At 40.4% G+C, this 15,426-nt stretch overlaps 1 protein-coding gene across 1 annotated transcript; it reads right to left on the bottom strand.

The window, feature by feature from the left end:
* Positions 1-959: 959 nt before the first annotated feature.
* On the bottom strand, positions 960-15,082 carry LOC149313166 (17-beta-hydroxysteroid dehydrogenase 13-like). Its single transcript, XM_089526149.1, has 7 exons — positions 14,837-15,082; positions 7,047-7,154; positions 5,575-5,706; positions 4,527-4,633; positions 2,907-3,044; positions 2,092-2,208; positions 960-1,029 (listed from the first exon to the last, which is right to left on the bottom strand). Exons 1-7 carry the CDS (start codon positions 15,080-15,082, stop codon positions 960-962), a joined length of 918 nt encoding a protein of 305 aa, XP_089382275.1.
* Positions 15,083-15,426: the final 344 nt, after the last annotated feature.

Raw genomic sequence — 15,426 nt, 5'->3', positions numbered from 1 at the left:
AAAAGGCCTTTTGTAGGCCTAAAACTAAGTAAAGAGGGGTGTCAAAACATGACAATATCACCCCCATGGTCCCTACAGTCATGAAAGAAAGAAAAAGAAAAAAGAACTGTTGAGTATGAGGCCGCCACAGCCCCGACATCTCCTCTCCGCAGCTCAAAAAGGAGCTGCAAAAAGGAGCTCCTGGAAAGGGTGCTATAGCAGGGACGTAGCAAAGGGGGGGGGGGGTTCTTGAGGTCCGGACCCCCCCCCTTCCATTAGAAAAATGAATGGTGTGTGCTGCTTCGCCGCTGCACCCAAGCCCCATTATAATGGTGGCACTTAGTCTGGATCACCCCCCCTTCCTAAAATCCTAGCTACGTCCCTGGCGATAGCCATGACACGACGGCTTTGAGGTGCTCCTTTGGTGCTGCATCATGTGGATGCAGTGCCAGAGGAGTGCCATGATGCCGCACACTGTGTGAAGCAGTGCACAGCATTGTGGTGCACAGTGTCACACTTCTGGAGCAGAGTCGGAGTGTGCATGACGTGGATGCCACACCCTGACTTTGCCCCCAGGCCAGCCTTAATGGCCAGTGTGCACAGCCCCTATGGGAACTTTTGCACCCCTTCATTACTTGATGCAGCTGCATCATACCTTGATTTGGTAGTTACTCACCCAGTGCTAGGATGGCATCTTTCACTTGTTGACTCACCAGCTCTGCCTTGTAACTACATTTTTATAATTAGTAGTAGTAATAGGAGCAGTAATTTATTTTCAGTCTTAAGCAATAGAAGTCATTGTTCACATAAGCAATTTACAGTATTTGCATTAATATGTTAATACAGAAGCAGCAGACCCATGTCAGATTGCCATTCTGAAAACTTGTAATTGATCAGAAACAAGAATAAATCAGTTCACTGAAAGGAAGAAAAAACACACATATAGTATATGTTGCTTCCAGTAATGTGCATTTTGTTCCTCATAACAGCTTGTAATAGCTAATTTTTTCAGAATCCAGAATAGCATTGTAAGCACGTTCTGGCAGGAACCTAAAAGAAACAGTTTTAAAAATTACAATTTATGGAAGGATCTTATGGTTAAGATGATTTAATATTAGACAGAAATATTTCATTAATGATAGCATAATTACGCCAAATCCATGCAATATTAATCTTAGGTTCCTTCCATACCAGGGTCAATTAGCATTGCTGAGGTTTTCCTTTCCCATTACCAGTTCAAAATGACATTAAAACAATGATTCTGTGTCCTATTTGATTTAAAGTACTATATTATCTGGCAATGATTCCACCATAGCGGAGACTCTTCTTTACTCACAAGTAAGTCCTTTTCAGCAAAGACCCCTGTAATGTTAATGAAAAGCTTCTCATTTTGTTTCTCCCTCTCATTGTTTCTGTTCAACATGTCCAAGTATAACTGAAATAGATTTGAAATGTAATTATTCAGTTCCTTTTCCCTACATGGGGCAAGGAGCGGTGGCACTGGTTGGAAGCTAATTGATGTTTTCCTCTCATTATTTTTATTCTCTTTGTTTATAACACAACAGTATTATTCCACTATAAAAAGAAGAAATAATGAGAAGAAACCCGTAATTTAAATACTCAGTGTATGAGAACCAATTCCACAATGTGTAAGGTACAGTAACTGACTACAGTAATTACAAATAATTGATCAGTAATGCCTGGCTGGGTTGAACAGAAAACTATTATTTCCAAAGGAGAAACATTCTAATGAAAGTCACAATAGCTCTGAAAACCTCTAGTAGCACTTTTCCATCCCATACAAAGGAGGCTGTGGCAAAATATCTAATTATGCTTCTAGACATTTGCATAGCTGCTAATTTAATTCTAGCAATTGAAAATGGAGAATTTAAAACATCCTGGCAATTCCTGGCACAAGCTTGAGAATATATATGTCAGAGAATCTAGGGTTGTAACCTATGAAGAACTGGTAGATACTGCCACATAATGCAGCCTTCTTTGACCTTCCACCATCCACAGCTAGTGCGTAATTCATTTCCATTGCTAAATTTAAAGCTCAGCTTCAAAGCAGACAAATATAACTTTGATTTTTCTGTTATGCACCATACTTACCTTGAAAAATTTAGAATGAACTTTATCCATGGTGGAGAGAAAACCATTTTCTGGTTTGTAAGTATTCCTTCCATCAGATCTTTGGCTGTGTCCTCAGCATTTAATATAGGAATCATTCTGAAATTATATAGGGGGGAAATGCATGAGCATTCCAGTTATGATGTTTTATTTAGAAACCCCAAATCCCAGTGCCAACTATTACAGTATAATAAATTTGAAATCAAGAATCATAACAATATGCTGTCATATCAGTACTATAAAGCTACACACAGTGAGCTCACACAAATATTCCTTTAGCACTGCAGTTCAATTCAATCTGTAAAGTTATAGTATAGTAGGGCTTGCTCCAAAGGATAGGGGATATGTTACATTTACATTTTGAGTGTTACATAATGAAACATATGTAACATAGGAATGAACTATAATGAACATAATTAAGGTTAACTTAATTCCTACTGCAGTGTAATTGTAACAGTGTTTAATTTTTCTAGTTGCAGGGCCTGAGGTCTCACTACTTTAGTATGTTTCATTAAGTAACTACTTTGGGTAATTTTGGTTAAGGGAAGTTAAAAAGCAGCATTTTTGTAAAAGTGCCTATAATGGTGTCTAACCATTATTATTTATTATTATGAAATTGTTTTGTATTTTTCCTTTGTTGTTACCCGCCTCGATCCTCAACAGGAGAGGCGGGATACAAACAAATAAACAAATAAACAAATACATTATTACTACTGCTTTGGGGGAATCTTGGAACAGCAACTACAAGAATTACTTTGGTTAGAGGATCTCAGTGTTCTTGCAAAAAATTTACTTACAGTGTTTTTCTCATCTTGAAAAAGCCAGTATTGATAATAGAGGGGCACAGGCATGTTGTTTGGATCCCATCCTTTCCCAAAAAACGTAGCTCTTCTTTCAGACTATCATGGAATCCGACAGCAGCAAACTTGCTTGACCTGAGGGATGAGAGAGAGTAAGGCCCAACTTATAGCTGTGTTTAAAAATAAAAGGAGTTCAATAGTAATTGACTGAGATCCTGTATGGCACATTATAGAGTAATAGTTCTTCAGACTATACTACATCTCTCCTCTCATTTTTCCTCTCCTGACTCTCCATTTAGCTACTTCAGCCCTCTTCCTGTGGCCATTCAGTGGCTGGTGGAAATTGCGGTGGGGTGGGGGGGATCAGAGAAGCATCAGTCTTCTGTGTTTCCATAGCCAGATGCATAGTGATAATTATTTTTATTATTAACATTTATTGATAGAGTGCTGTAAAGTTTGCACAACGCTTTACATAGTAAAGGGTCAAATAAAATAAGGAGGGAAAAGGAATAAAAACCTGCCAAGCGGGTACAATCTAAAACAACAACATTGCTTGATTAAAATATCTCTAAAATAATACTAACTAGTATACAATAAAGACAAAGTAAGATAATATCATCTGCCAAGATTTGGTGGTTTCCACCAATAGATGTCACCATTTTGCATCTGGCCACAGAGACATAGTCAGATGCTACTCCAATTCCTTCCTCTATCCTCCAGCCACTGAATGGCTGTGGGGAGAGGCAGTTGCAGTGGCTAAATAGTGAGTTGGGGGGAACTTTGGTCATTGTAGAGGGTGGAAGAGAATAGCAAAGTCCTGGATGACCCACCACCAGTGAATGCGGTGGTGCGGACCTCACCAAGTGACACCCCAGAGGGGTGTCACCTAGTGGAGTTGTACACCCTGGGGAGAGCAGATAATTGCTTTCCAGGTCCCACACAGCCATGGCCACGCAGGACTCAGAAGGCTGGTAGTGGGTGGGAGGTGGCTATCTTTTGGTTCCTACATGGCCATAGACACGTGGGACTTAGAAGGCTGGTGGTGGTGGTGGGAGGCAGCTACCTTCCAGGTCCCATGCACAGCTGCACGAGACTTGGAAGGCTGGAGGGGCTGCTGGGAGGGCCAGCACACCCCATCTCATTGCCATGGTGCCATTCTACGTGACATGGCAGCAAGGGGAGGGAGTACCCTTTTGGCCCTTCCCCAAAAAGCTCCACCCCTGGAAGCCCTGCCTCCCTGCACCAGATGACACCCCAGGCAGGGTGCCACTGCCCACTTTCCCCATCAAAGAACTTATGCTTGCATACATTCCTAACAGGATGCTAGCCATTTAGGTGTTACTTTAAAAATACTGTGCTGATCATGAACATGTTACTTGTTCTTCTTCTTTTTAAATACAAATATACATAAAAATGAAAAAGCCACTGAGAAACAACTGTTTAGAAATAATATGGAATTGTTACCCATTGCATGAAAACATAAGGTTTCCAGTAGTTGCCTTACTTTGCAAAATACTGTTGTTATATCTGTTACTGCCCCCAAGAAACATGTTATTAATATTAAAAGACATGAACCTTTGCAGACCCCTGATAGAAGAAAATTAAAATGGTACATACGTGTAGGTCACAGTGAACGGAATACCAACATGTCCAGAAATAGAAGCAACTGTGACAATATGCCCATGGTTGTTTTTAATCATTGCTGGTAGGAATGCTTTGGTTGTCTTGAATACAGATAAAAGCAAGAAGAACAAGTCAGAAACCAGTTTCCAAAATGTTCAATCAGAAATATGTCCATTCTTATTTAGATTATGATTTTAAAAAATGTTCACATTGGAAAAGAAAGATACCGCAGTGATCAGGGTGATCTGGAAGAGCTGCTGACCTTTAGAAGTATGCTACACCTAACTGGTTGAGCACCTTAGAATTTGTGGGGGAACATTGTTTTCTCTACAACTCCCAGAATTTTCCAGACATAGTTCCTGCTGGTTGGGGGATTCTGGAAGTTGTAATGTTTAAAAGTTACTTTTGCAAGTTCTGAAGGCACCATAGGAATGCATAGTATGAGTTCACATACACCAGCACTCAGCTCCCTAACCCACTTAAGGTGAAACCAAGCATTACTGAATTTCTCTGAAGATGCCAGCCACAGATGCTGGCGAAATGTCAGGAAGAAAATCTTCTAGAACATGGCCACATAGCCCAAAAAAACCACAAAAAAACCATTACTGAATTACTGAAATTACATCTGGGCTTAATTTAAATTTTTAAGTTTTAACAACATAGTTTGGGAGGGGCAAGAATTTCATTGGGACTGCAACTTTGGCCAACAACTCTGGAGATCAAGATCAAAACCACATTCTTAAGAACTTGCTTTACAGTAAATTACACTTTAAATATCAATTTGTAATTAGATAATCAGTAACCAAAGCTTTTGCTGCAATTGTAAGATGCTGCCATTAAATTAAGAAGTTTATATCTAGTATACATATACCAGACTTCCACAGTGCTGGACAAAGTTGGTAGGAGTTGCTGTCCAACATATTTGGAATATGGCAGGTTGAGGAAGGCTGCTGAACACCTTTGCCTAGCATTGGTATATTTATAAAATTGCATTTAAATTTTTTATATTAAAATTCATACTTCAGGAACTAGGGACAGTTACCCAATAATGAGCAAGAATGTTGACATCAAACATGTCCTGGATCTGCTCATCCTTGGTTGAAAGTAGTTTTGTTGTTGTTATCACTCCAGCATTATTCACCAAGATGCTAACATCTCCGACATCTCTTTTCACCTATACAATTGGGGAAAAAAGATTGATGTTCAGAAACAATTTGTGCTTCTAACAGGAATACAGCTAAATATTCATGGGAAATAGAGGAATGGCAGTGTTAGACAAAACCAGCAGTTTATATATTTATTTAGTTATTTTTTACCCTAAACACAGGAGTAATTGTTCACTTTAAAGTTAAGGCATAGATATAAGATCACTTATGGACTGAACCTTACTACGTATTGAAAAACACTAGACAAGAGGATTCAATAGGCCCAGAGAGAATGCTGTAACTCTTTCTTCCCTTTGCTTCCTTTCTTCTGTCCCCAACATAAACATTTGTATTAATTCTGGCTGGCATTCATTGAGTCAGTTGCAATGTAAGTTAGACTCATTGTGTGCCTTCCAATAATTTCTGTCTTACGGCAACCCTGGTAAACCTATTATGGGGTTTTCTGAGACTGAGTGTATGACTTGCCCAAGTTCACCCAATGAATTTCCATGGCAAAGTGGGGACTTGAACCCTGGTCTCCAGAGTCATAGTCCAGTGCTCAAACCACTGAACCATGCTGGCTCCAAGTTAGATTGAGGACATCATAAATGTTTCATATCCTCATTTTGCAGCGTGGCACTATTACCACTACTGCAAATGATCCTAAAACCCACCTAAATAGCCAGTTCACCACTCTGAGTGATGGAGATCTGTGCTGCTGAGTAGGGCACAGTAGGATCACAAGACTGGCCCCCTCCCACCACCAAACACTGCTGTGAGGAGTAGAAGCAGGGGCCCAGGATTTGTGGTGTCACAGGGAGGTTCAGGGGGTGCAGAACTCACCAGGTGACACCTCAGAAGAGGGGTGTGTGTGGAGGGAGAGGATGCGGTGCTTCTGAGGTGCCTGCCCTTTCTTCTCTGCTGCCATGGCTCTCTCCTGGTGCCAAGCCAGCAGCAGAGGAAGAGGGGTTTTAATATACCATTGTATTTAATGGGACTTGAGCATCCCTGGATTTTGGTATCCAGGGCAGGTCCTAAAAGCAATTCACAGAGGGATACCAAGGGACCATAGTACTCTGACATAAGCCCCAGTTATACTTTCATTACATTTCAAAGAGGATTATATCCCAACTACTCCAAATTCACCCCACTAAAATTTCAGAGAAGTTTTTAAATTCCTACTCCTAGGTCAACACTCTTCATGCTATACTACCTTAGATGTTTTGTGCTCCCTAACATAAAACAAATGCAGATATATATCTTTTTCTTGTGTCAGGGCTTGAGAAGGATGCATTTATTTTGAAGTCTTCACCAATGCCTGATCAACAGACTTGGAATAAAGCTTGCATTCAGTCTATTGATGTTTTACCTTGTCTGCAACTGTGTAGATTTCCTGTCTGTTCTTGCAGTTCACCACAAATCCATGTACAATGGCCCCCACCTTTCTGCATTCCTCAGCTGTCTCTTCCACACCTTGCTGTGAGTGAAAAGCAGGGAAACCACAGGTGACATGTAGATGGCATACATGAGAAGCTCATGCAAAGAAAACTACATTTTGCATCACCACTGAAATTAAAGTTACATAATGATACATTATTAATATTGGAGTATTTGTAACAACCTACGTTAGTTTAAGAGGCTAGCCTTCCTCTGGGATATCAGGAGTACAAGAGCATTTGTGGAGAGGCTTGGCACACCTAGATAATGCAGGCAGCAAGGAATGGTCATCTGCTGGAAGCAACATTTATCTTCCACTCTGGAACAGACACTCAAGCCAATTCCGAGACTCTGCCCTGTTTTCTAGACCCTTGCCACTGGATTCTGGTCAGTCTTTTGCATGTCCCTCCATGTATCTTGGTTTCCTTTCTCTTGACTGACTGCCAGACTGCCTATTCCCATGTGACTTTTCTCCTCTCCCATTAAATTATGGCATCTTCCATGCTTGTTCAACAATGGACCTGTTCCATTTGTATATCATGTGAGGAATGCAAACTGGGGGCATGACTTTAACATCAAATAAGGCATTCAGGTGAGCGCAAGGGTGCACATACACTGTAAAAATAATGCAGTTTGACAACACTTTAACTGCCACTGTGCCATCCCACAGAATCCTGGGATTTGTAGCTTTGTGAGGCACCAACACTCTGGCAGAGAAGGCTAAGACCTTGTGAAATGATAGATCCCAGGATTCCATAGGATGGAGCTACAGCACTTAAAGTGATGAAAAACTGAATTATTTCTACAGTATAGATGCATGCAAAGTGAACTTTCATCTACTTTGCCTTTACTCCCTATGGCTGGTTGCCTAAACTCCTCCTCCTCGAAGCCCAGCATCAGCACCTGCCACTTCTGAACAATTGCCCAAGTTCCAGAGCCTGAAGAATCGGTATCTACTCTGGGTAATGATCGTTGTGTGTCAACAGTTACATTCCCACAGTGCCCTTGTGTGTGATGTTACTGAAAGTATTTACCTCCTGTTTCTTGCTTCCCCCCATGACCTAGCCTAGAGTCTGTTTGGCACTAGGCAGAGACTGGAGAGAGACTGACCAGACACAAGAGCTGTGTATGTGTTTCCATATATTTCTTGCTGTCAGCTTATGAAAGTGAAGCATTTCTCTCATTCAGTTGTGGTGGATCTGCTGGAGTTTGAGTATTTGTGAAAGAATGCTTAGGAAAAGGATTTCCATCATGTTTACTGTTGTTGTTGTTGTTGTTGTTGTTGTTGTTGTGTGCCTTCAAATAATTTCTGACATATGGTGACCCTAAGGTTACCCTATCATGGGGTTTCTTGGCAATATTTGTTCAGAGAAGGTTTGTCATTGCCTTCCCCCAAGACTGAGAGCACAGGACTTGCTCAAGTGGGTTTCATTGCTAAGCATGGAATTGAACCATGGTCTCTGGAGTCATAGTACAACACTTAAACCACTACGCCGTACTGGCTCCCATGCCTATTGGGTTCAGTTTAATTTAACTGTTCTAGAGATGTGCGTGTATAAGCATTTGTGTTATAAGATAGGGCTTCTGTTGCTGTTGTTGCATGCCTTCAAGTCATTTCCGACTTATGGCAGCCCTAAAGCATTTTTTTTTAAAAAAAGATATTTTCCCCCCAAATTTAATGCAGTAATATAATAGTGCTTTGATGTTTTTAAACAAAATTAAGGGAAAGTAATCCTGACACAAGAAGTGGGACAAACAAAGCAGCGTGAATGGCATTGTCAGTACTGAGGAATGTATAGTATAGGAAAGAAAATAGTGGAATTTACACTATTAAAGCACAAATGTGGTGAGGATGAAATGCACAACATCAGCATTCTGCTGTCTTGGCAAGTATAAGTAAAGCTGTTTTCAAATAGGACAACATGAAACAGTTGACAGTGTGATAAGAACCAAGGATATAATATTAGAGGATGAATGTAAGCATGAAACAATAGTATCAACAATATTAGAAGCTACAGGTAAGCGCTGTAAGATAGTATCAACAACATTAGAAGGTATAGGTAAACATAATAGCATAGTATCAAAATTAGAGAATACAGATAAGTATGATAAGACTGTATCATGAAATCACATTGACAACAACTGCAACAGTTTTCAAAACTAATATTTTTCAATGAAAACAGAACTTTTACAAGTTTTTTTAAAAAATATATAACATTAAAGTTGCATAACATAAAAAAGCTCCTATATGGAATTTGGCAGGATCATGCTCCTCTTTAGGATTTACTATGGACATTATCAAACAAGGGAAATTGGAAATATAATCCAACAGCAATCCGAATGCAATCATGGGGTTTAACGTTACTGCGTGATAGACTACTACACACAATTTCGGGCAATGGGAGGTCAGTCCGAACGCAATCATGGGGTTTCATGTTATTGTGTGAGAGGTGATCACATGCAATTTCAGGCAATGGCAAGCTATTTTCAGGCAATGGCAGGTCAGTTCGAATACAATTCGAATTCATGTAAATTCACTGAACTAGTGAATTCACGTGAATGCGTTCTGGCCCCACTTTCGTTTCATTTGAAATTAAGAGAAATTTGTCCCGTGTGATAAACTCCTTGGTCTCCAAGTTTCATCAAGCTGTGTGAAGAAAAAGAGAAAAGTTCTAGCTATTTAGGTTTCCCAATAGTAATGAGTGGCAGGAGCAGTGATTCAAATTGTCAAAGTTGTAATCTGAATCTAGATTTAACTGGGTTACATCTAGTTCAGACTAGAATATGATCTGAATTACCAAATGGATCCAGTGAAGTTGCACCAACAGCATGTGACTTGTCTTTCCAAGTTGCGCATTGTGCATTAGGTGTTGTGGTTGTGGATCCTATACTTTGCATTGTGGTTGTGCTACATGTGCAGTAAGGCACTGACGTGTTGTGGTGTGTACAATTCTGCATAGGGTTTGCATGGTGCTCATGTAGTGTATCTCCACATGTGGATATTTACACTACATTGAGGGGAATGTTGGATTATAGACTTTAAGTAGGTTGATCAGGGCAGAGAGGTTCCTCTGTCAGAAGAAGCAAGTTTATTCTGCATTGCTGGCAATTATATACAATTTTACAGAAGTAAAAGAAAATAGCATTAATTCAAGGAAGTGGAAGGCTCTGGGACAGGTAATGGCAGAAAAGAACAAAGCTAGAAGTTGGGGACCTATGTCAGTTGAAGAACGGAGGAAGTGAACTGCTGGGGTGGCTTTAATCTCTCCCAGGGATTGGGTGTTACTGCATTTAAGCAAGATTTTGGCATTTCTTCAAAGGAATACTCCGCTGTCTTTGGCCCTCTTCCAAAACAGGCTTTACTTGAATAGCAATGAGTAACCCAGTCGATGTGTTGGATGGCATTAGCAAAAGAGAAAGCAGTGACTTTATTTATTTATTTATTTATTTATTTATATGCCACTTTTTTCTTGGTGTCTCACAGATGAAATTGATTAAAAAATTAACAATAAAAAATGGATTTTGAATCACAAGCCCTTAAAGGTTCCAGACTTTTTGTACATACGGCTTGAGCCTCCCTTCTCTGGAATGCTGAAATCTGAAATGCTCCAAACAAAACCCCAAACCTTGTTCATGGGTTGCTGGGATAGTGACACCTTTACTTTCTGATTGTTCAATGTACATAAACTTTGTTTCATGCACAAAATTATTTAAAAGATTGTATTAAATTACCTTGTATCTGATTATGTATGTATATGCAAATACAGTTATCCCAAAATCGGGGGGGGGGGGGAACCCTGAAATACAGAACAATTCTGGTCCCAAGTATTTCAGGCAAGGGATATTCAACCCGTATTAATCCAAAAGGAACCTTATCTTCAGGTTGGGCATCCAGTGTGGCAATAACCACAATATCCTAAGAACTATAGTAATTCGTTTTCAGAATGCAGCTTCTAAATTGTTCTTTGAAGATATATTGCATAAATTGAGAGGTGATGCGGGAAGCTAATCTAAATGAAGCGTGCATAAGCAGGCTTTTGTATAAGGCCAAAGTACAACAGACTATTTATTCTTTACTGTTAAAATACACACAGACATGGACACACATGGGGACCTTCTAAACCTTTGTTTGTGGTTTTTATAGACTGGCCAGTTTTTGATTTAGTAAAAAGAGCACACCTTTAGAAGAAGATAATCAGTACTAACACTGATAAAATATTGCATTGGTTAATAAAAACCTTACCTTTTAACATTGCCACCCACGTAAGAACGGGATTAAGAAGATGCAGATAAAGTGTTGTCATACTATCATGCATGTGGCTGTTTTAAATACTTGGGCATCCATCGAACAATATAACAGATAATGGCCAGAATCCTGTTGAGCAATTATTTATTGTCTATAAACTATAAATATTTATATTGTTTTGAGATGGCTGTGTGGAATTGTATACGTATGTGTAAATCCAAAGTGGTGTCAACCCCACCTTTCTTCCAAAATGATCAAATCCTCACTTGCAACTTACCTTTTTGGGAATATGCAAGTGAAATGTTTAGCTAGGATGACCATGTGACTTACTTTGCAGTTGACAGTGTTCTCTGTTTGAAGTCATGTCCCCATCAAATCTAATTTAAAGATCAAGAGCCATATAAGGGCCTTGAACCTTGCCCTTAAGAACTTGTGCTTGGACAGCAGGCTGAGCAGACACATAGCAGACACATAGATCACCTCAGCACAGTCTTCTCCTTTATGATGAAATGCATTGTAGGCCTATTAAAACTACAATAATTATTCTCAATTTGCATCTCTACATATATAAATGATGCAAACTGAGAATTGTTGCTCTAGTCTTAATAGACTTAGGGTCATCATAAGTCGGAAGCCATTTTGAGTCCCTAAGGTGGGATAAAAGATGATAATAATAATAATAATAGAAGTATACAACAGCAACAAATGTATAAACAAGCAAGTGAAAATCTGTAGCCTTTTTCTGGTACTACATAAATGGCCAGCTTAACTTTAGCACTCCCTGAAAGCATAGAAAAAAGCAATATAATTCCTACTCATGAAAGGACTTGTTTAGAAGATTCTAGGGATGGACAAAAATGCTTTGGGGATTTGATTCAATCAGTGATGCTGTGGGGTACTTTTAAACTTTTTAAACCACCTCCTCCCTGTGGAGACTATCACACAAGGCTTTTGCTATGCAACACATTTTTAAAACACAGAGAAACATGTTGGTATTGGAGCAATCTTTATCACACCTCCACTTGAATACTGATATGTAGTACCACCTCATATGGTACAGTGGTATCTGCACTGCCCCATGTCTGCTTCCTCCCCATTTTTGCCCTATTTAGGACATGCATATCAGTCTGATGGAGGAGGAGGAGAGATTTGGCAGGAGAGAGGCAGGAGCACATGAGATCAGGAATAGAAAGGGCAGAGGGAAGAGAAATCAGGAAGCAAAGGGATGGGAGGAAAAGAGATAGGAGGGATGTTCCCACTAGGTGAAACCCCGCGTTCTGAATCGAATCCAAGGAGTGGCGTTCCTATTAGGATCCGATTTAAACCTAGAACGGTTCTAGAGCAACCCGCAATCATCCCCACTACAAATCGAATCGTAGAGCGGAATAAAATTTTGAATCGAGTTTTTGTCATTTAACGCGCGTTAAAAAAGATGTAGGGTCTGACCTTCGTTTTTCCCTTGATTCGAGTTAGGAATCGGAGCATTTAGATAGGAACGACAGCCTTTGAAATCGGGTTAGCTGGATGGGAGGAGCCGAGTGCGATGGGGCTGGCCTTGGGGGAGTTGCCCTTTCTGTCCCCATCCGTCGTGGCTGTCGCCATTTTTGCTTCCCTCACCCCTTTGTCCGCTGTGGTCTTTCAATAAGAGATAAGGATTATTTTTATTTTTTATTTTAATGGTTTACAGGCACTTAATCTCTTCAGCGCTTTAAGAGCCTGAAGTCCCGGCTGCTCAAGCGCCTGCATCTACCAAAGGACTACAAGGCTTCCCCCGGTGGATTGCAACCTCCCCTCTGTGTGGGGAGAGCCCATTTCTAACGGAGGAGAGGCAGGAAGGCAAGCCTCCTCTCGAAGAGGCATTCCCTGCCCGCTTGGGCTCTGATCTCGCCCAGGCAGGGAAGGGAAGGCTCCTCGCAAGGAGGCATCTGATCTCGCCCAGGCAAGGAAGGGCTCTGATCAATGGGGGGGGGGGGGGATAGAGCCTTTCTCCCTCTCTTTCTCAAACGGAATCTGCCTTCTCCTCCAACCCTGGAAAGAGAATCTTTGGGAAGAGTGCTCCCTCCCTGCTTTTCCAGCAGCCTCCTTCATTGATCTCTGTGCTCTCTGAAGGGATTCTCCCTGGCTGTCTTGGGAAATGAAATGGAAACGATGCCAAAAGTTAAATCGCTTCCAAATATTCCGGATTAACGTTACGTCATTCTGACGTACTATTGATTGACAGCCCCAAATAAGGCATGGAGGAGAAGAATCGATTTATTTAAACACCGATTTCATGCCAAGTAGGAACGCTTGCAGGTAAAAACTTCAATTTTAATAACCAGATGGGAAAGAAGAATAACGCGTTTCAGAACGCGAGATAACACCAGGGTTATTTTGAATCGGTTTTATTAAAAACGTTGTATTTTAAATCGTTTCAAATATTAAGTGGGAACAACCCCTGGGCAGCAGAGGGAAGAGAGATTGGGCAGGAGAGAGGCAGAGAGAAGAGAGAGCAGGCAGCAGAGGGGTGGAGTAGTGATAAAAAAAGTGAACAGATGGGAATGCACAGGACCGGTATGACAGCATCTGATAAGGTTCAACCATAGATGTTACTATCCTGCTTTAATTCCACACTTCTAGTGATGATCTCCTGTCTAGATATTATCTCCATTACTTCACTTCAAAGTGCGGTAGTCGACAGCAGAGAGGAGGAATAAATGAGATTTTCTTTAACTAAAGAGAGCAGAATGTTGCCTTGTCTTCTCACCAGTGGATATTATCCCCTTAAAAAACACCACCACCAATGTAAGAACGGGGAGACTAAATGGAAAAAGGATGATGAAGAAGGAAAGGAAGGGTAAGAAAAGAAAATGTTGGTGAATAAGCAATGAAGAGAAAGAGCTGTGGAAGATGAAAGATGAAATAAAATAATAAGAAGAAAGAGTTACATAATGTACTTGGAAATAATGAGTTGGAATATTGAAGGTATGTATATTGAGTCAGTGTGGCATAGTGGTTTGAATGTTGGACTCTGTAGACTAGGGCTTGATCCCCACTCAGCCACAAAATAGAATGGGTGACCTTGGCTAGTCCCATGCTCTGAGCCTCAAGGGGAGGCAATGGCAAACTTCCTCTGAACAAATCTTGTCAAGAAGACACCAGTATAGATTTGTCTTAGGGTCGCCATATGGAAATGATGGAAGGCACACAGCAACAACAGCAATGTATGAGTATGTTAATATTCATTGTATTTGTGTCCTTTCAGTCAATAAATTAATTTAATTAATTAATTAAACAACTCACCTCCATAAATACAATGTTAATGCTGCTTCCAACATGAAGAAAGCTTGAAAAAGTTACTTCCTTGGGCTATAGTCCCCAGAATCCAAATAGCTAGTGAATGCACTATGGACAAACAGCACCACAGAATGCTTGCCCATCACCTTCAGCTGTCACTGCTACTCCCATTTGAATCTAAAATAGCAACAGCAACCTACCTTATTGATATCCCAAAGGACCAGTGTGCTTTGGCGTTTGGCAAACTCATAAGCTGTTGCTCTACCAAGTCCATGCCCAGCACCAGTGATGAGAACAATTTCTCCACAAACAGATTTCCTTCTCTTGGGAATGAAGAGTGTCACCAGAGCCTCCAACCATGAATAAATACATATGATAGTATTCTTGAGGATTGTCAGTACGATAGGCAATACTGTGCCTTCCTCAGGAATTCTACACTGGAGCATTCTGTACTGTGACTGTCTTGTTGTACATCTGGCAGCAAACACTCTTTGCTAAGCAGAGGGAACCAATCTTATTAAAATTTTCCTCTGTGAAAGAGAAAGGCCATTCTTGTATTTCAATTATAAGGAGGTATTGCTACATGGCATGGCATGGGTGGCACTGTAGCTTTCAGCGTGATAAAATCTTATAAGATAAAAGGTGCTGCAATAGTTTCAGGGTGTTTATGAAAATGTGCATGTGTCATGTATACAGGTTGCATCTCTCATATCCAAAATGCTTGGCAAGAAGTGTTTCTTATTTTGGATTTTTTTTTGAGTATTTGCATATACATAATGAGATATCTTGG

The sequence above is a fragment of the Sceloporus occidentalis genome, unplaced genomic scaffold (genome assembly GCF_023333645.1).
Source record: "Sceloporus occidentalis isolate IW3139 unplaced genomic scaffold, rSceOcc1.0.p SCAF_5, whole genome shotgun sequence".
In the NCBI taxonomy this organism is placed as follows: domain Eukaryota; kingdom Metazoa; phylum Chordata; class Lepidosauria; order Squamata; family Phrynosomatidae; genus Sceloporus; species Sceloporus occidentalis.
The sequence above is the reverse complement of the archived record's forward strand: the minus strand, read 5'-3'. Positions and strand labels throughout refer to the sequence as shown.